General features: G+C 54.1%; 1 protein-coding gene across 2 annotated transcripts in view; it reads right to left on the bottom strand.

Annotated features, from left to right (window-relative positions):
• Positions 1-252: 252 nt before the first annotated feature.
• The window catches only part of VAC14 (VAC14 component of PIKFYVE complex), a 106,806-nt gene continuing 84,748 nt past the window's right edge, over positions 253-22,310 (bottom strand). For both annotated transcript variants that reach the window (XM_063945859.1, XM_063945860.1), the window contains exons 13-19: positions 19,502-19,643; positions 16,217-16,349; positions 15,595-15,769; positions 11,229-11,347; positions 11,071-11,150; positions 5,124-5,274; positions 253-1,041 (exon numbers count right to left, since the gene is read on the bottom strand). In XM_063945859.1, the coding sequence (XP_063801929.1) occupies positions 885-1,041; positions 5,124-5,274; positions 11,071-11,150; positions 11,229-11,347; positions 15,595-15,769; positions 16,217-16,349; positions 19,502-19,643 (957 nt within the window). In that variant the 3' untranslated portion in view covers positions 253-884. The remainder of the gene's footprint in view (positions 1,042-5,123; positions 5,275-11,070; positions 11,151-11,228; positions 11,348-15,594; positions 15,770-16,216; positions 16,350-19,501; positions 19,644-22,310) is intronic.

Raw genomic sequence — 22,310 nt, 5'->3', positions numbered from 1 at the left:
TATCTGCATTTGCCCCTCTCCATTGCCCTGTGAGCTTTGGCCCTAAGTGGAGAATTTTCAGACTTCTATGACGGAACTCTGGCCTGCACCTTTATACCCTACGCCTCCAGTGTCCACCAATGGACTTTACGAGTAAAAACATCACTTTATAACAAAGATGACGCACCATAAAAAGTACAGAGAGGAGATGGTTAATGGCCTGCGCTGGCCGATGCGTATTTACACCCGCACTAAGTAACGACACACCCTCAGTAAGATCCAGCTCACTTTTTATTCAATCAGATCATATAAAAAAATAAGCAATTATACGGAGAGGGAACGTGCGAGTCTGGGTCACACACTGTCCGTCGTCTGGTGTGTCTTAGGCTTTACCCCTAAGAGGAGACAGGAGAACGGGCACAAGTCGGAATACATATACCTTCGCTGGAGATGCTCTATGGGGACCCTGAATATACTGTGTTTAGTACTGGAAACTACACACGACTCCGCGCACCGCAGTACTAACGCAACCGCCGGGAGCTGGGGCAATTCTCTCTGCTCTGTCACCACCTGCACCCCTGCGTATTCCCAGGCTCACAGAACGCCCAATAACATAGAACATGCTTAGAGACTGAGATGCCACCTGCGCTGTCGCTGTAAGGCCACATCATACCCCCTGGTCCCTTCCCACCAGCCAGATGCAACCAGAGGACAGGAAACACTGATTTCCCTGCTGATTCCGCTGGGAAAGGAGAACACCTGGAGCCGTCTATGGGGCTGGGAGGACATATTACAGGGAAAAACTGATTGTGAGGCCCATGAGCCCAGGTACTAGAGGTCGCTATGGGGTAACAAGGACTCCTCTACAGAAGCAGGAAGGAAGTGAGGTGATAAGAAGGGTACAGTCATTGTCCCAGACGTCTCTCCAATATATCTCCTGCTCTCTGGTGTCTGATTTCCAAATGTTTGTTCTGGACCTTCTCAAAGTGCTGCAGTAGCTCTGTGTAGTCTATCCTCACCGAGTCTTCCTTAGCGGAGCCCTCGGCTGCTGGTTCTGTGTGCCTGCGGAGGGCAGAGAATAGATTCAATATACACTTATCACAGCGCTGACACCCCTCCCCGCACACTTACCCTGCTGTGTCACCCCGCACTCTGTACTGATATCACAGCAGAAGCCGCCCCTCCCCGCACACTTACCCTGCTGTGTCACCCCGCACTCTGTACTGATATCACAGCAGAAGCCGCCCCTCCCCGCACACTTACCCTGCTGTGTCACCCCGCACTCTGTACTGATATCACAGCAGAAGCCGCCCCTCCCCGCACACTTACCCTGCTGTGTCACCCCGCACTCTGTACTGATATCACAGCACAGCCACCCCTCCCCGCACACTTACCCTGCTGTGTCACCCCGCACTCTGTACTGATATCACAGCACAGCCGCCCCTCCCGCACACTTACCCTGCTGTGTCACCCCGCACTCTGTACTGCTATCAGAGCGCAGCCTCCCCTCCCCACACTTACCCTGCTGTGTCACCCCGCACTCTGTACTGATATCACAGCACAGCCGCCCCTCCCGCACACTTACCCTGGTGCGTCACCCGCACCCTGTACTGATATCACAGTGCAGACACCCCTCCCCGAACTTACCCTGCTGTCCTGTACTGCTATCACAGTGCGGCCTCCCCTTCCCGCACACTTACCCTGCTGTGTCACCCCGCACTCTGTACTGATATCACAGCACAGCCGCCCCTCCCCGCAAACTTACCCTGCTGTGTCACCCCGCATTGCTATCACAGTGCGGCCTCCCCTCCCCGCACTTACCCTGCTGTGTCACCCCGTACCCTGTACTGATATCACAGCACAGCCTCCCCTCCCCGCACTTACCCTGCTGTGTCACCCGCACCCTGTACTGCTATCACAGCGCAGACACCCCTCCCCGAACTTACCCTGCTGTCCTGTACTGCTATCACAGTGCGGCCTCCCCTTCCCGCACACTTACCCTGCTGTGTCACCAGCACTGCTATTGCAGCGCAGTCTCCCTCCCCGCACTTATCCTATGTCACCCCGCACTCTGTACTGTTATCACAGGACGAACAACCATCCCCACACTTACCCTGCTATGTCACCCACACCCTGTAGTGCTATCACAGTGCGGCCTCCCCTCCCCGCACTAACCCTACTATGTCACCCCGCACTCTGTACTGTTATCACAGCGCAAACACCCCTCCCCGCACTTACCCTGCTGTGTCACCCACACCCTGTACTGCTATCACAGCGCAGACACCCCTCCCTGCACTTACCGTACTGTGTCACCCGCACCCTGTACTGCTATCACAGGACGGACACCCCTCCCTGCACTTACCCTGCTGTGTCACTTCGCACCCTGTACTGATATCACAGCGCAGACACCCCTCCCTGCACTTACCCTGCTGTGTCACCCACACCCTGTACTGCTATCACAGGACGGACACCCCTCCCTGCCATTACCCTGCTGTGTCACCCGCACCCTGTACTGCTATCACAGGACGGACACCCCTCCCTGCACTTACCCTGCTGTGTCACCCGCACCCTGTACTGCTATCACAGGACGGACACCCCTCCCTGCACTTACCCTGCTGTGTCACCCGCACCCTGTACTGCTATCACAGGACGGACACCCCTCCCTGCACTTACCCTGCAGTGTCACCCACACCCTGTACTGCTATCACAGGACGGACACCCCTCCCTGCACTTACCCTGCTGTGTCACCCACACCCTGTACTGCTATCACAGCATGGCCTCCTCTCCCAGCACTTACCCTACTGTGTCACCCCATACCCTGTACTGCTATCACAGGACGGACACCCCTCCCTGCACTTACCCTGCTGTGTCACCCCGTACTGCTATCACAGTGCGGCCTTCCCTCCCCGCACTTACCCTGCTGTGTCACCCCGCACCCTGTACTGCTATCACAGTGCGGCCTCCCCTCCCCGCACTTACCCTGCTGTGTCACCCCGTACCCTGTACGGATATCACAGCACAGCCTCCCCTCCCCGCACTTACCCTGCTGTGTCACCCGCACCCTGTACTGCTATCACAGCGCAGACACCCCCCCCCGAACTTACCCTGCTGTCCTGTACTGCTATCACAGTGCGGCCTCCCCTTCCCGCACACTTACCCTGCTGTGTCACCAGCACTGCTATCGCAGCGCAGCCTCCCTCCCCGCACTTACCCTATGTCACCCCGCACTCTGTACTGCTATCACAGGACGAACAACCATCCCCACACTTACCCTGCTATGTCACCCACACCCTGTAGTGCTATCACAGTGCGGCCTCCCCTCCCCGCACTAACCCTACTATGTCACCCCGCACTCTGTACTGTTATCACAGCGCAAACACCCCTCCCCGCACTTACCCTGCTGTGTCACTTCTCACCCTGTACTGCTATCACAGCGCAGACACCCCTCACCACACTTACCTGCTGTGTCACCCCGCACCCAGTACTGATATCAAAGCACAGCCTCCCCTCCCCGCACTTACCCTGCTGTGTCACCCCGTACTGATATCACAGCACAGCCTCCCCTCCCCGCACTTACCCTGCTGTCCTGTACTGCTATCACAGCGCAGACACCCCTCCCTGCACTTACCCTGCTGTGTCACCCCGTACTGATATCAAAGCACAGCCTCCCCTCCCCGCACTTACCCTGCTGTGTCACCCCGTACTGATATCACAGCGCAGACACCCCTCCCTGCACTTACCCTGCTGTGTCACCCGCACCCTGTACTGCCATCACAGGACGGACACCCCTCCCTGCACTTACCCTGCTGTGTCACCCCGTACCCTGTACTGCTATCACAGGACATACACCCCTCCCTGCACTTACCCTGCTGTGTCACTTCGCACCCTGTACTGCTATCACAGGACGGACACCCCTCCCTGCACTTACCCTGCTGTGTCACCCGCACCCTGTACTGCTATCACAGGACGGACACCCCTCCCTGCACTTACCCTGCTGTGTCACCCCGTACCCTGTACTGCTATCACAGGACATACACCCCTCCCTGCACTTACCCTGCTGTGTCACCCCGTACCCTGTACTGCTATCACAGGACATACACCCCTCCCTGCACTTACCCTGCTGTGTCACTTCGCACCCTGTACTGCTATCACAGGACGGACACCCCTCCCTGCACTTACCCTGCTGTGTCACCCCGTACCCTGTACTGCGATCACAGGACGGACACCCCTCCCCGCACACTTACCCTGCTGTGTCACCCCGTACTGCTATCACAGGACGAACACCCCTCCCTGCACTTACCCTGCTGTGTCACCCCATACCCTGTACTGCTATCACAGCGCAGACACCCCTCCCTGCACTTACCGTACTGTGTCACCCGCACCCTGTACTGCTATCACAGGACGGACACCCCTCCCCGCACACTTACCCTGCTGTGTCACCCCGTACTGCTATCACAGGACGGACACCCCTCCCTGCACTTACCCTGCTGTGTCACCCCGTACTGCTATCACAGGACATACACCCCTCCCTGCACTTACCCTGCTGTGTCACCACATACCTTGTACTGCTATCACAGGACATACACCCCTCCCTGCACTTACCCTGCTGTGTCACCCGCACCCTGTACTGATATCACAGGACGGACACCCCTCCCCGCACTTACCCTGCTGTGTCACCCCATACCACGTACTGCGATCACAGGACGGACACCCCTCCCCGCACTTACCCTGCTGTGTCACCCACACCCTGTACTGCTATCACAGGACGGACACCCCTCCCTGCACTTACCCTGCTGTGTCACCCCGTACCCTGTACTGCTATCACAGGACGGACACCCCTCCCTGCACTTACCCTGCTGTGTCACCCACACCCTGTACTGCTATCACAGGACGGACACCCCTCCCTGCACTTACCCTGCTGTGTCACCCCGTACTGCTATCACAGGACGGACACCCCTCCCCGCACACTTACCCTGCTGTGTCACCCCGTACTGCTATCACAGGACGGACACCTCTCCCCGCACACTTACCCTGCTGTGTCACCCCGTACTGCTATCACAGGACGGACACCCCTCCCTGCACTTACCCTGCTGTGTAACCCGGTACTGTTATCACAGGACGGACACCCCTCCCCGCACACTTACCCTGCTCTCATGAGCTGGGGGTTCGGCACACATTGCAGCCGGTGTGACAACAGCTGGAAGGCACTGCTCTGTGGCAGCAGCATGAGTAGTCCGTACAGGGCTCTGATCAGGTAGGGGTGTTTCTCCACGTCCAGGAGCTGCAGGCGCAGATCTATAGGAAATGAGCAGAGATGGCTTCTACATTACACATCCTCTCGCAGTACTGCATGTAGCCTGTCTGTAGCCTGGCCAGAGCGTTTCAGCACCCTGCACCAAACACACATTCCACCCATGTAATCCTGTTGTGCACTCCGGCTGTACAGCTGTATATGTATCTGTCTGTGTGGTGCTGCAGTGTACTCCGGCTGTACATGTATCTGTGTGTGTGGCGCTGAAGTGTACTCCGGCTGTACATGTATCTGTGTGTGCGTGGTGCTACAGTGTACTCCAGCTGTACACGTATCTGTGTGTGTGTGTGATGCTGCTGCAGTGTACTCCGGCTGTACATGTATCTGTGTGTGTGGTGCTGCAGTGTACTCCAGCTGTATATGTATCTGTGTGGTGCAGTGTACTCCAGCTGTACATGCATGTGTGTGTGTGATGCTGCTGCAGTGTATTCCGGCTGTACATGTATCTGTGTGTGTGGTGCTGCAGTGTACTCCGGCTGTACACGTATCTGTGTGTGTGAGATGCTGCAGTGTATTCCGGCTGTACACGTATCTGTGTGTGTGTGTGGTGCTGCAGTGTACTCCGGCTGTACACGTATCTGTGTGTGTGAGATGCTGCAGTGTACTCCTGCTGTACATGTATCTGTGTGTGTGGTGCTGCAGTGTATTCCGGCTGTACACGTATCTGTGTGTGTGAGATGCTGCAGTGTACTCCTGCTGTACACGTATCTGTGTGTGTGTGTGTGTGTGTGTGAGATGCTGCAGTGTACTCCGGCTGTACACGTATCTGTGTGTGTGTGAGATGCTGCAGTGTACTCCGGCTGTACACGTATCTGTGTGTGTGTGTGATGCTGCAGTGTACTCCGGCTGTACACGTATCTGTGTGTGTGTGTGTGTGTGTGTGTGTGAGATGCTGCAGTGTACTCCGGCTGTACACGTATCTGTGTGTGTGTGTGTGGTGCTGCAGTGTACTCCGGCTGTACACGTATCTGTGTGTGTGTGTGTGTGTGTGTGTGTGTGTGTGTGAGATGCTGCAGTGTACTCCGGCTGTACACGTATCTGTGTGTGTGTGTGTGTGATGCTGCAGTGTACTCCGGCTGTACACGTATCTGTGTGTGTGGTGCTGCAGTGTACTCCAGCTGTATATGTATCTGTGTGGTGCAGTGTACTCCAGCTGTACATGCATGTGTGTGTGTGATGCTGCTGCAGTGTACTCCGGCTGTACATGTATCTGTGTGTGTGGCGCTGCAGTGTACTCCGGCTGTACACGTATCTGTGTGTGTGTGTGTGTGTGTGTGTGTGATGCTGCAGTGTACTCCGGCTGTACACGTATCTGTGTGTGTGCGAGATGCTGCAGTGTACTCCGGCTGTACACGTATCTGTGTGTGTGTGTGATGCTGCAGTGTACTCCGGCTGTACACGTATGTGTGTGTGTGAGATGCTGCAGTGTACTCCAGCTGTACACGTATGTGTGTGTGTGAGATGCTGCAGTGTACTCCGGCTGTACACGTATCTGTGTGTGTGTGAGATGCTGCAGTGTACTCCAGCTGTACACGTATGTGTGTGTGTGAGATGCTGCAGTGTACTCCGGCTGTACACGTATCTGTGTGTGTGGTGCTGCAGTGTACTCCGGCTGTACACGTATCTGTGTGTGTGTGTGTGTGTGTGTGAGATGCTGCAGTGTACTCCGGCTGTACACGTATCTGTGTGTGTGATGCTGCAGTGTACTCCGGCTGTACACGTATCTGTGTGTGTGTGAGATGCTGCAGTGTACTCCGGCTGTACACGTATCTGTGTGTGTGAGATGCTGCAGTGTACTCCGGCTGTACACGTATCTGTGTGTGTGTGAGATGCTGCAGTGTACTCCGGCTGTACACGTATCTGTGTGTGTGAGATGCTGCAGTGTACTCCGGCTGTACACGTATCTGTGTGTGTGTGAGATGCTGCAGTGTACTCCGGCTGTACACGTATCTGTGTGTGTGAGATGCTGCAGTGTATTCCGGCTGTACACGTATCTGTGTGTGTGTGAGATGCTGCAGTGTACTCCGGCTGTACACGTATCTGTGTGTGTGAGATGCTGCAGTGTACTCCGGCTGTACACGTATCTGTGTGTGTGTGAGATGCTGCAGTGTACTCCGGCTGTACACGTATCTGTGTGTGTGTGAGATGCTGCAGTGTACTCCGGCTGTACACGTATCTGTGTGTGTGTGAGATGCTGCAGTGTACTCCGGCTGTACACGTATCTGTGTGTGTGTGAGATGCTGCAGTGTACTCCGGCTGTACACGTATCTGTGTGTGTGGTGCTGCAGTGTACTCCGGCTGTACACGTATCTGTGTGTGTGATGCTGCAGTGTACTCCGGCTGTACACGTATCTGTGTGTGTGTGTGAGATGCTGCAGTGTACTCCGGCTGTACACGTATCTGTGTGTGTGTGTGATGCTGCAGTGTACTCCGGCTGTACACGTATCTGTGTGTGTGTGAGATGCTGCAGTGTACTCCGGCTGTACACGTATCTGTGTGTGTGTGAGATGCTGCAGTGTACTCCGGCTGTACACGTATCTGTGTGTGTGTGTGTGTGTGTGAGATGCTGCAGTGTATTCCGGCTGTACACGTATCTGTGTGTGTGTGAGATGCTGCAGTGTACTCCGGCTGTACACGTATCTGTGTGTGTGTGAGATGCTGCAGTGTACTCCGGCTGTACACGTATCTGTGTGTGTGTGAGATGCTGCAGTGTACTCCGGCTGTACACGTATCTGTGTGTGTGTGTGTGAGATGCTGCAGTGTATTCCGGCTGTACACGTATCTGTGTGTGTGTGAGATGCTGCAGTGTACTCCGGCTGTACACGTATCTGTGTGTGTGTGAGATGCTGCAGTGTACTCCGGCTGTACACGTATCTGTGTGTGTGAGATGCTGCAGTGTATTCCGGCTGTACACGTATCTGTGTGTGTGAGATGCTGCAGTGTATTCCGGCTGTACACGTATCTGTGTGTGTGTGTGTGTGTGTGTGAGATGCTGCAGTGTACTCCGGCTGTACACGTATCTGTGTGTGTGTGTGAGATGCTGCAGTGTACTCCGGCTGTACACGTATCTGTGTGTGTGTGAGATGCTGCAGTGTACTCCGGCTGTACACGTAGGTGTGTGGTGCTGTACATGTATCTGTGACTCAGGATTGGAACCCTCTCATCACTTCTGTGTTATTTTCCACCTGTTATGTTGGAAATGTGTAGTGTGTGACGTGTGAGCAGGACATGAGGATGAGATGCCTCGTCCACGTGTACACACAGTGTGCCGTGCTATTACTCCCAAGACACAGTGTGGCATGCTATTACTCCCAAGACACAGTGTGGCATGCTATTACTCCCAAGACACAGTGTGGCATGCTATTACTCCCAAGACACAGTGTGGCATGCTATTACTCCCAAGACACGTATTACTCCCAAGACACAGTGTGGCGTGCTATTACTCCTAAGACACAGTGTGGCGTGCTATTACTCCTAAGACACAGTGTGGCATGCTATTACTCCCAAGACACAGTGTGGCATGCTATTACTCCCAAGACACAGTGTGGCATGCTATTACTCCCAAGACACAGTGTGGCATGCTATTACTCCCAAGACACAGTGTGGCATGCTATTACTCCCAAGACACGTATTACTCCCAAGACACAGTGTGGCGTGCTATTACTCCTAAGACACAGTGTGGCGTGCTATTACTCCTAAGACACAGTGTGGCGTGCTATTACTCCTAAGACACAGTGTGGCATGCTATTACTCCTAAGACACAGTGTGGCGTGCTATTACTCCTAAGACACAGTGTGGCGTGCTATTACTCCTAAGACACAGTGTGGCGTGCTATTACTCCCAAGACACAGTGTGGCGTGCTATTACTCCTAAGACACAGTGTGGCGTGCTATTACTCCCAAGACACAGTGTGGCATGCTATTACTCCCAAGACACAGTGTGGCATGCTATTACTCCCAAGACACAGTGTGGCATGCTATTACTCCCAAGACACAGTGTGGCATGCTATTACTCCCAAGACACAGTGTGGCATGCTATTACTCCCAAGACACAGTGTGGCATGCTATTACTCCCAAGACACAGTGTGGCATGCTATTACTCCTAAGACACAGTGTGGCATGCTATTACTCCTAAGACACAGTGTGGCGTGCTATTACTCCTAAGACACAGTGTGGCGTGCTATTACTCCCAAGACACAGTGTGGCATGCTATTACTCCCAAGACACAGTGTGGCATGCTATTACTCCCAAGACACAGTGTGGCATGCTATTACTCCTAAGACACAGTGTGGCATGCTATTACTCCTAAGACACAGTGTGGCGTGCTATTACTCCCAAGACACAGTGTGGCATGCTATTACTCCTAAGACACAGTGTGGCGTGCTATTACTCCCAAGACACAGTGTGGCATGCTATTACTCCCAAGACACAGTGTGGCATGCTATTACTCCCAAGACACAGTGTGGCATGCTATTACTCCTAAGACACAGTGTGGCGTGCTATTACTCCTAAGACACAGTGTGGCGTGCTATTACTCCCAAGACACAGTGTGGCATGCTATTACTCCCAAGACACAGTGTGGCATGCTATTACTCCCAAGACACAGTGTGGCATGCTATTACTCCTAAGACACAGTGTGGCGTGCTATTACTCCCAAGACACAGTGTGGCATGCTATTACTCCCAAGACACAGTGTGGCATGCTATTACTCCCAAGACACAGTGTGGCATGCTATTACTCCTAAGACACAGTGTGGCGTGCTATTACTCCCAAGACACAGTGTGGCATGCTATTACTCCCAAGACACGTATTACTCCCAAGACACAGTGTGGCGTGCTATTACTCCCAAGACACAGTGTGGCATGCTATTACTCCTAAGACACAGTGTGGCGTGCTATTACTCCCAAGACACAGTGTGGCGTGCTATTACTCCCAAGACACGTATTACTCCCAAGACACAGTGTGGCGTGCTATTACTCCCAAGACACAGTGTGGCGTGCTATTACTCCCAAGACACAGTGTGGCATGCTATTACTCCCAAGACACGTATTACTCCCAAGACACAGTGTGGCGTGCTATTACTCCCAAGACACAGTGTGGCATGCTATTACTCCTAAGACACAGTGTGGCGTGCTATTACTCCCAAGACACAGTGTGGCATGCTATTACTCCTAAGACACAGTGTGGCGTGCTATTACTCCCAAGACACAGTGTGGCATGCTATTACTCCCAAGACACGTATTACTCCCAAGACACAGTGTGGCGTGCTATTACTCCCAAGACACAGTGTGTCATGCTATTACTCCCAAGACACGTATTACTCCCAAGACACAGTGTGGCGTGCTATTACTCCCAAGACACAGTGTGGCGTGCTATTACTCCCAAGACACGTATTACTCCCAAGACACAGTGTGGCGTGCTATTACTCCCAAGACACAGTGTGGCGTGCTATTACTCCCAAGACACTCCCAAGACACGTATTACTCCCAAGACACAGTGTGGCGTGCTATTACTCCCAAGACACTCCCAAGACACGTATTACTCCCAAGACACAGTGTGGCGTGCTATTACTCCCAAGACACGTATTACTCCCAAGACACAGTGTGGCGTGCTATTACTCCCAAGACACTCCCAAGACACGTATTACTCCCAAGACACAGTGTGGCGTGCTATTACTCCCAAGACACTCCCAAGACACGTATTACTCCCAAGACACAGTGTGGCGTGCTATTACTCCCAAGACACGTATGGGAGGTAGCAGCGACTGGCTATGGGACTCACATGTGAAAATGGGACACTCAATCAGCTGCACCAACTTATCCACTTCCGTCAGGAAATCCACCGTCACCTCTAGGTCACCGCTGGATACGGGTGCTAAGGACAACACGTACACAGTGCGGCCAGGTTACACTAGCCTGGTGCTGAGTGAGAAAGGATACAACTTCTGGATGAGGTGGTAGGCGTGCTTGTAGTTCTGCGACAGGAAACAGAGAGACACTGTGGCTACAGGACTGTGACACCAGGAGCGATACAGGCAGCAGAACAGGTTACAGCTCTCCTGCAAGAGAACACAGTCATCACAGTCCCTCACCACTGCACAGCCACACTGCGCCGCTCAGGACAGTTAGTGCTGCGCAGTCAGGGCGGCACGCAGGGCCAGTTAGTGCTGCGCGGTCAGGGCGGCACGCAGGGCCAGTTAGTGCTGCGCAGTCAGGGCGGCACGCAGGACCAGTTAGCGCTGCGCAGTCAGGGCGGCACGCAGGACCAGTTAGCGCTGCGCAGTCAGGATGGCACGCAGGACCAGTTAGCGCTGCGCAGTCAGGGCAGCACGCAGGGACAGTTAGTGCTGCGCAGTCAGGGCGGCACGCAGGGCCAGTTAGTGCTGCGCAGTCAGGGCGGCACGCAGGATCAGTTAGCGCTGCGCAGTCAGGATGGCACGCAGGACCAGTTAGCGCTGCGCAGTCAGGGCAGCACGCAGGGACAGTTAGTGCTGCGCAGTCAGGGCGGCACGCAGGGACAGTTAGTGCTGCGCAGTCAGGGCGGCACGCAGGGCCAGTTTGTGCTGCGCGGTCAGGGCGGCACGCAGGGCCAGTTAGTGCTGCGCAGTCAGGGCGGCACGCAGGACCAGTTAGCGCTGCGCAGTCAGGGCGGCACGCAGGACCAGTTAGCGCTGCGCAGTCAGGATGGCACGCAGGACCAGTTAGCGCTGCGCAGTCAGGGCAGCACGCAGGGCCAGTTAGTGCTGCGCAGTCAGGGCGGCACGCAGGGCCAGTTAGTGCTGCGCAGTCAGGGCGGCACGCAGGACCAGTTAGCGCTGCGCAGTCAGGGCGGCACGCAGGACCAGTTAGCGCTGCGCAGTCAGGGCGGCACGCAGGGCCAGTTTGTGCTGCGCAGTCAGGGCGGCACACAGGGCCAGTTAGTGCTGCGCAGTCAGGGCGGCACGCAGGGCCAGTTTGTGCTGCGCAGTCAGGGCGGCACGCAGGACCAGTTAGTGCTGCGCAGTCAGGGCGGCACGCAGGGCCAGTTTGTGCTGCGCAGTCAGGGCGGCACGCAGGGCCAGTTAGTGCTGCGCAGTCAGGGCGGCACGCAGGGCCAGTTAGTGCTGCGCAGTCAGGGCGGCACGCAGGGCCAGTTAGTGCTGCGCAGTCAGGGCGGCACGCAGGGCCAGTTAGCGATGCGCAGTTAGGATGGCACGCAGGACAGTTAGTGCTGCGCAGTCAGGGCGGCACGCAGGGCCAGTTAGTGCTGCGCAGTCAGGGCGGCACGCAGGGCCAGTTAGCGATGCGCAGTTAGGATGGCACGCAGGACAGTTAGTGCTGCTTGCTCGGGCCAGTGTTCAGGATAGTTAGTACTGCGGGTATGGGCCCATGCTCAGAATAACTAGTGCAGTGCGCTCAGACTGGCATGGAGGATAGTGTGGCACGCTCGGAATGGTGCAGAGGATAGTGTGGCGTGCTTGGACTGGAGTGAAGGATAGTGCATCATGCTCGGACTGGCGCCAAGAATAGTTAGTGTGGCGCGCTTGGACTGGCATGGAGGATAGTGTGGCGTGCTCAGACTGGTACGGAGGATAGTTAGTGGCGCGCTTGGAGTTGTGTGGAGGACAGTTAGTCTGGTTCGCTCAAATTGGTGCGGTGCGCTCGGAGTGGCGCACTCGGTTTGGCGCGGAGGATAGTTAGTGTGGTGCGCTCTGGCTGGCATGGAGGATAGTGTGGCGCGCTCTGGCTGGCATGGAGGATAGTGTTGTGCGCTCTGGCTGGCATGGAGGATAGTTGGCACGCTAGGGTTGGCATGGAGGATAATTAGTGCAGCATGCTCAGACTGGAGTGGAGGATAGTTAGTGTGGTACGCTCTGACTGGCATGGAGGATAGTTAGTGTGGCGCACTCAGGCTGGCATGGAGGATAGTTAGTGTGGCACGCTAGGATTGGCATGGAGTATAAATAGTGCGGCGTGTTTGGACTAGAGTGGAGGATAGTTAGTGTGGCACGCTCTGACTGGCATGGAGGATAGTTAGTGTGTTGTGCTCAGACTGACGCAGAGGATAGTTAGTGTGGCACACTTGGACTGGCATGGAGTATAATTAGTGCGGCACGCTCGGACTGGCATGGAGTATAATTAGTGCGGCGCGCTCGGACTGGAGTGGAGGATATTTAGTGTGGCAAGCTCTGGCTGGCATGGCGAATAGTGCGGCATGCTCGAGGTGGCTTGGAGGATAGTGTGGCACGCTTGGACTGGCATGGAGGATAGTGTGGCACGCACGGACTGGCTCAGAGGATAGTGTGGCGTGCTCAGACTGGTTCGGAGGGTAGTTAGTGGCGCACTTGGAGTGGTGTGGAGGACAGTTAGTCTGGTTCGCTCAAACTGGTGCGGTGCGCTCGGAGAGGCGCACTCGGATTGGCGCGGAGGATAATTAGTGTGGTGTGCTCTGGCTGGCATGGAGGATAGTGTGGTGCGCTCTGGCTGGCATGGAGGACAGTTAGTGTGGTGCGCTCTGGCTGGCATGGAGGATAGTGTGGTGCGCTCTGGCTGGCATGGAGGATAGTTAGTGTGGCATGTCCGGGCTGGCATGGAGGACAGTTCGTTGGCACGCTCGGGCTGGCATGGAGTATAATTAGTGTGGCACGCTCTGACTGGCATGGAGGATAGCACGACGTGCTCTGGCTGGCATAGGGGATTGTTAGTGTGGCGCGCTCTGGCTGGCGTAATGGATAGTTAATGTGGCGCGCTCGGACTAGAGGATAATTAGTGTGGCACGCTCTGGCTGGCATGGAGGATAGCACAACGTGCTCTGGCTGGCGTAAAGGATAGTTAGTGTGGCGCGCTCTGGCTGGCGTAAAGGATAGTTAGTGTGGCGCGCTCTGGCTGGCGTAAAGGATAGTTAGCGTGGCGCGCTCTGGCTGGCATGGACGACAGCACGGCGCGCTCTGGCTGGCATGGACGACAGCACGGCGCGCTCTGGCTGGCATGGACGACAGCACGGCGCGCTCTGGCTGGTGCGCACTGGCAGGCATGGACGACAGCACGGTGCGCACTGGCAGGCATGGACTACAGCACGGTGCGCTCTGGCTGGCATGGTCGACAGCACGGTGCGCTCTGGCTGGCATGGACGACAGCACGGTGCGCTCTGGCTGGCATGGACGACAGCACGGTGCGCTCTGGCTGGCATGGACGACAGCACGGTGCGCTCTGGCTGGCATGGACGACAGCACGGTGCGCTCTGGCTGGCATGGACGACAGCACGGTGCGCTCTGGCTGGCATGGACGACAGCACGGTGCGCTCTGGCTGGCATGGACGACAGCACGGTGCGCTCTGGCTGGCATGGACGACAGCACGGTGCGCTCTGGCTGGCATGGACGACAGCACGGTGCGCTCTGGCTGGCATGGACGACAGCACGGTGCGCTCTGGCTGGCATGGAGGACCGCACGGTGCGCTCTGGCTGGCATGGAGGACCGCACGGTGCGCTCTGGCTGGCATGGAGGACCGCACGGTGCGCTCTGGCTGGCATGGAGGACCGCACGGTGCGCTCTGGCTGGCATGGAGGACCGCACGGTGCGCTCTGGCTGGCATGGAGGACAGCACGGTGCGCTCTGGCTGGCATGGAGGACAGCACGGTGCGCTCTGGCTGGCATGGAGTATAATTAGTGCGGCGCGCTCTGACTGGCATGGAGGATAGTTAGTGTGGCACGCTCGGACTGGCATGGAGGATAGTTAGTGTGGCGCTCTCGGACTGGCATGGAGGATAGTTAGTGTGGCGCTCTCGGACTGGCATGGAGGATAGTTAGTGTGGCACGCTAAGGTTGGCATGGAGTATAATTAGTGCGGCGTGCTCAGACTGGAGTGGAGGATAGTTAGTGTGGCACGCTCGGACTGGCATTGAGTATAATTAGTGGAGCGCGCTCGGACTGGAGTGGAGGATATTTAGTGTGGCACGCTCGGACTGGCATGGAGTATAATTAGTGCGGCGTGCTCGGACTGGAGGATAATTAGTGCGGCGTGCTCGGACTGGAGTGGAGGATATTTAGTGTGGCACGCTCGGACTGGCATGGAGTATAATTAGTGCGGCGTGCTCGGACTGAAGGATAATTAGTGCGGCGTGCTCGGACTGGAGTGGAGGATATTTAGTGTGGCACGCTCTGGCTGGCATGGCGGATAGCACGGTGCACTCTGGCTGGTATGGAGGATAGTTAGTGTGTCGTGCTCAGACTGGCGCAGAGGATAGTTAGTGCGGCACGCTCAGACCGGCGCTCGGGAATGCGGGTGACGAGGTAAGGCCCCAGGACGGAGTGCTGGAACATACGTACAGGGGTCTGCAGGTCTTTCAGCTGACTGCGGAGCTGGAAAAGTTCAGATGAGGTCAGTAAAATGCTGTTTAGGTTCTGGACCATGGTAGACGCAAACTTTAGATTCTCCTCCCGCAGCAAGATGTCCGCCATGGAGTGGAAAATATTCTCAGCATTCAGGAGTAGACAGAGCTGCCTGAGACAAAGGAGGGAACACGGATATACATTGTCCAAGCACTTCCAATATCAGAGATACAGAGATGCCTACAGCATGGTCATTCCAGCTCTGTGCCGGCTCATACTTACCTGGGCGCTAGTCACATGTATTATTCATTACTACCAGTCAGAGCGGCCTCTGATCGCCCCTAATAACGCTCATTAGCTGTGGGCGGCTCAGGAGTGGGCAGGAGAATGAAACAGAATCTGGCACACAAGCGGTAAATGGCAAGAACAGTGCTTCCTCCCCACTGCCCAAATAAAGACCATGAACTGCCCGGTAACTTCTAACCAGACAGATGGACAGACGCGTGTGATCGATACACCGTCCCAGTAACCACATCTTGCAGGCACCAGGTATTAGTCACATGTGGCAGATATCCCAGTGCCCGGTGCTACAACCAGGACACAACAGACGTGTAATTACCTGATGATGAAGGCCCCCCGGGTCTCCAGGAGCTTCCTCTCGCTGCTAAATCTCTTCAGCAGGTTCACCATAAAGCGGTGGAAGTAGGAATTCATGGTGGGGGTGGAGGGGGAGCTCTCTAGGCCACGCCAACCTGGAATGATTATAGGAGACATGGTTCCTCATTATCACATACACGGGTGCCGCTCATTCACCTCTTTCACATCTGTCACAGTTCCTGGAGATGCCCAGATACCAATCTACCCACTTACGTGAGGTACAAGGTGTCCTCATGAAATGGCAGATAAAAACCAAAACCAGCCTGCCCTTCAGGGTTAGAGTATTAGGGATAGTAGTTAGGATATCAGGGTTAGAGTATTAGGTTAGTGGTTAGGGTATCAGGGTTAGTTTAGGGGATAGCCTTAGTGTATTCAGGCTTGGGTTAAGGCATTCTGGTTAGGCCTTTGTAAGGATATTTATATGCCCATCCCATGCATGTTTAATTTGCTCTACTGTCTTATCCTCTACCACCTCTAACAGGCGGCTATTCCACTTATCCACTACCCTTTCTGTGAGGTGATGTTTCCTCTGATTCCCCCTGACCCCCCCACCTCCAGTGTCAGCGCATGTCCTCGTGGTATAATACTTCTCTCCCTGTGAGGAATGTCTCCCCCTGTACCGTGGTGATACCCCTGATATATGTGACAATCTCTCTCATGTCCTCGTGGTCTAATAATTCTCTCCCTGTGAGGAATGTCTCCCCCTGTACCGTGGTGATACCCCTGATATATGTGACGGTCTCTGTCATGTCTTCGTGGTCTAATACTTCCCTCCCTGTGAGGAATGTCTCCCCCCCTGTACCGTGGTGATACCCCTGATATATGTGAGTGTCTCTCATGTCCTCGTTGTCTAATTCTTTTCTCCCTGTGAGGAATGTCTCCCCCCTGTACCGTGGTGATACCCCTAATATATGTGACAGTCTCTCTCATGTCCTCGTGGTCTAATACTTCTCTCCCTGTGAGGAATGTCTCCCTCTGTACCGTGGTGATACCCCTGATATATGTGACAGTCTCTCTCATGTCCTCGTGGTCTAATACTTCTCTCCCTATGAGGAATGTCTCCCCCTGTACTGTGGTGATACCCCTGATATATGCGACAGTCTCTCTCATGTCCTTGTGGTCTAATACTTCTCTCCCTGTGAGGAATGTCTCCTCCCAGAACCGTGGTGATACCCCTGATATATGCGACAGTCTCTCTCATGTCCTTGTGGTCTAATACTTCTCTCCCTATGAGGAATGTCTCCTCCCAGTACCGTGGTGATACCCCTGATATATGCGACAGTCTCTCTCATGTCCTTGTGGTCTAATACTTCTCTCCCTGTGAGGAATGTCTCCCCCTGTACCGTGGTGATACCCCTGATATATGTGACAGTCTCTATCATGTCCCCCCTTTCCCTTCTCTGCCGCACACTATACATAGTAAGATCCTCTAGTCCCTCCGGGTAAGTTGTGTGATGTCGGCCATGCTCCATGTTAGTTGCCCTTCTTTGTACAGTCTCTAATGTATTAATATTTTCTGAAGATATGGCCTCCAGAACTGGACACAGTATTCCAGATGGGGCCGCACCAATGACCTATACAGTGGCATTATTACTTCTTTCTGCTGCTGATTCCTCTCCCTATGCACCAAGCATCTGACTAGCCTTTCTCATTGCTGTGTTACATTGCTGAGCTGCCTTTATGTCACCTGAAATAGTGACTCATAGATCCCTTTCCTCCTCAGTAGTTCCCAGTATAGTGCCATTAATACTATATTTAAGCCTTCGGATTTCTGAGACCCAAGTGCATGATTTTGCATTTTTTGGCATTAAACTGTAATTGCCACACTCCTGACCATTCCTCTAGTCCACCTAGATCCTCAGTCATTTGTTTTACCCCTCCTGGTGTGTCTACCCTGTTGCATTTTGTTGGTCACCTGCAATAAGTCACGCCGGGTCCTGCCCCTCCGCACACATATGAAAGCATTGCACGCGGCGATGCTTTTGCATGTTTCGAGTAGCCCTCTGCCTACGCAGCTAGGCAGACGGCTACCCGCCATGTTTTGGGTCGCAGCGGCTGTGTGACGCCACGCAGCTGCCGCAACCAACCCCAGCAATGGTCTAAACACGCCTCCGTTGTCTGGACAGCTCCCCTTAAATGCAGGGTTGACGCCCACAAAAAGCGACATCGTCGCCGTTCCTGCCCGCCTCCAGGTCTTAAACTACGTTCAGATAAAAACGCAGTTTACGACCTTGCACATTGTGCGTACCGGCATGTGTGCAAAAATAGCTTCATAGCGATCGGCGACGGGGTCTGAATTAGGCCCCAGGTACGGAGTCACCGCTCAGTGGGTATATAACCGGACTACAGCTGTCATGGCTTCCTCTGCAGAGCGGTCAGTTATTACATCCGCACAGTATAACTTCTCCCACCAGCCCTGATAGGCGGCCACTGAATAATGCTCATAACACAGGGAATATGGCAGCCGCTAATTCCTGGGGCTGGGATTCCGGGGAGAGATGAAAGGCGGAGGGTCTCCATCAGCACCCCCCAGGCACAGCCAGTAAAAGGTGGGAGGATGCTGCTTGCCTATTGAAGCCTAATCAGCCGGAAATCTCTGGAAACGCTGTGACGGCAGCTAGGAGATCAGATACACGGTGCCATACAGGGGCGGGCGCAGGCCAGCAGCCGCAGATTATTATATGAGGAGACCCCTGCCGGGTAATCACCAGCCAGCGTAATACAAATATAGCTCACTGATCCACAGGCATCACCCTCTGCGTGCAGGGTCCCATGTGTAGAGGCCTACCGTGGGGGGGGGGGGGGGGGGGGGGGGAATTATCCCCTCCCACCCCTATAATCTACAGACATTGTGCTGGCATACACCGCTGTCTGCTCACCAAATGTTCTGTTCAACAGTCAGTGGGGCAGATGTATTAACCTGGAGTAGGCATAAGGAAGTGATAAACCAGTGATATGTGCAAGGTGAAAAATGCACCAGCCAATCAGCTCCTGACTGTAATTTACATATTGGAACTGATTGGCTGGTGCATTTTTCACCTTGCACTTAACACTGGTTTATCACTTCCTTATGCTTTCTCCAGGTTAATACATCTGCCCCAGTATCTGCTATGTAGATGGATGTCGTTATCCCATGCCCAACGCCACCCTACAGCTACCACCACGCGCAGGGACCCCTGCAGCGCCCACCACAGCTACAATTCAGGTCACATCAACCTTACATCTGTACACAGCAGAGAGCACTCACCCTCGCCGCTGCCGCGCGCTGGGGACGGCACATGGAGCTTGGCCTGGCCTGGGGTAATGTCACTGCCGTCACTGGAGGCCTCTGTCTGTCCACCTGGAGATGAGGCAATTTCCGCTAGAACTTCCAGATCCTTTAGGATGACCTATAGAGTTATAAAACAACCAGAGATTAGTACAACAGAGAGGTAGGAGGTATCGGAATATACTACAGCTGTAACCTCATCCTCTGCCAGCACCTCATTCCCAGTCACATAGAGCAGGGGAGGCACAGAGGTAGGAGGTATCGGAATATCCTACAGCTGTAACCCCATCCTCTGACAGCACCTCACTCCTAGTCACATAGAGCAGGGGAGGCACAGAGGCAGGAGGTATCAGAATAACCTACTGCTGTAACCCCATCCTCTGCCAGCACCTCACATATACTTTCCCATCTGCAGCTATCACTGCCACGCTGACACTGCCCCGATCTCTGCCACACACTGACCTATAGATGTATATTACATATACGTTCCCATCTGCAGCTATCACTGCCACCCTGACACTGCCCCGATCTCTGCCACACACTGACCTATAGATGTATATTACATATACGTTCCCATCTGCAGCTATCACTGCCACGCTGACACTGCCCCGATCTCTGCCACACACTGACCTATAGATGTATATTACATATACGTTCCCATCTGCAGCTAGCTATCACTGCCACCCTGACACTGCCCGATCTCTGCCACACACTGACCTATAGATGTATATTACATATACGTTCCCATCTGCAGCTAGCTATCACTGCCACCCTGACACTGCCCCGATCTCTGCCACACACTGACCTATAGATGTATATTACATATACGTTCCCATCTGCAGCTAGCTATCACTGCCACCCTGACACTGCCCCGATCTCTGCCACACACTGACCTATAGATGTATATTACATATACGTTCCCATCTGCAGCTATCACTGCCACGCTGACACTGCCCCGATCTCTGCCACACACTGACCTATAGATGTATATTACATATACGTTCCCATCTGCAGCTAGCTATCACTGCCACCCTGACACTGCCCGATCTCTGCCACACACTGACCTATAGATGTATATTACATATACGTTCCCATCTGCAGCTAGCTATCACTGCCACCCTGACACTGCCCCGATCTCTGCCACACACTGACCTATAGATGTATATTACATATACGTTCCCATCTGCAGCTAGCTATCACTGCCACCCTGACACTGCCCCGATCTCTGCCACACACTGACCTATAGATGTATATTACATATACGTTCCCATCTGCAGCTATCACTGCCACGCTGACACTGCCCCGATCTCTGCCACACACTGACCTATAGATGTATATTACATATACGTTCCCATCTGCAGCTATCACTGCCACCCTGACACTGCCCGATCTCTGCCACACACTGACCTATAGATGTATATTACATATACGTTCCCATCTGCAGCTAGCTATCACTGCCACCCTGACACTGCCCCGATCTCTGCCACACACTGACCTATAGATGTATATTACATATACGTTCCCATCTGCAGCTATCACTGCCACCCTGACACTGCCCCGATCTCTGCCACACACTGACCTATAGATGTATATTACATATACGTTCCCATCTGCAGCTATCACTGCCCCGATCTCTGCCACACACTGACCTATAGATGTATATTACATATACGTTCCCATCTGCAGCTATCACTGCCACCCTGACACTGCCCGATCTCTGCCACACACTGACCTATAGATGTATATTACATATACGTTCCCATCTGCAGCTAGCTATCACTGCCACCCTGACACTGCCCCGATCTCTGCCACACACTGACCTATAGATGTATATTACATATACGTTCCCATCTGCAGCTAGCTATCACTGCCACCCTGACACTGCCCCGATCTCTGCCACACACTGACCTATAGATGTATATTACATATACGTTCCCATCTGCAGCTAGCTCTCACTGCCACCCTGACACTGCCCCGATCTCTGCCACACACTGACCTATAGATGTATATTACATATACGTTCCCATCTGCAGCTATCACTGCCACCCTGACACTGCCCCGATCTCTGCCACACACTGACCTATAGATGTATATTACATATACGTTCCCATCTGCAGCTATCACTGCCACCCTGACACTGCCCCGATCTCTGCCACACACTGACCTATAGATGTATATTACATATACGTTCCCATCTGCAGCTATCACTGCCACCCTGACACTGCCCCGATCTCTGCCACACACTGACCTATAGATGTATATTACATATACGTTCCCATCTGCAGCTAGCTATCACTGCCACCCTGACACTGCCCCGATCTCTGCCACACACTGACCTATAGATGTATATTACATATACGTTCCCATCTGCAGCTAGTTATCACTGCCACCCTGACACTGCCCCGATCTCTGCCACACACTGACCTATAGATGTATATTACATATACGTTCCCATCTGCAGCTAGCTATCACTGCCACCCTGACACTGCCCCGATCTCTACCACACACTGACCTATAGATGTATATTACATATACGTTCCCATCTGCAGCTAGCTATCACTGCCACGCTGACACTGCCCCGATCTCTGCCACACACTGACCTATAGATGTATATTACATATACGTTCCCATCTGCAGCTATCACTGCCACCCTGACACTGCCCTGATCTCTGCCACACACTGACCTATAGATGTATATTACATATACATTCCCATCTGCAGCTAGCTATCACTGCCACCCTGACACTGCCCTGATCTCTGCCACACACTGACCTATAGATGTATATTA

The sequence above is a fragment of the Pseudophryne corroboree genome, chromosome 11 (genome assembly GCF_028390025.1).
Source record: "Pseudophryne corroboree isolate aPseCor3 chromosome 11, aPseCor3.hap2, whole genome shotgun sequence".
NCBI classification, from domain to species: Eukaryota; Metazoa; Chordata; class Amphibia; order Anura; family Myobatrachidae; genus Pseudophryne; species Pseudophryne corroboree.
The sequence above is the reverse complement of the archived record's forward strand: the minus strand, read 5'-3'. Positions and strand labels throughout refer to the sequence as shown.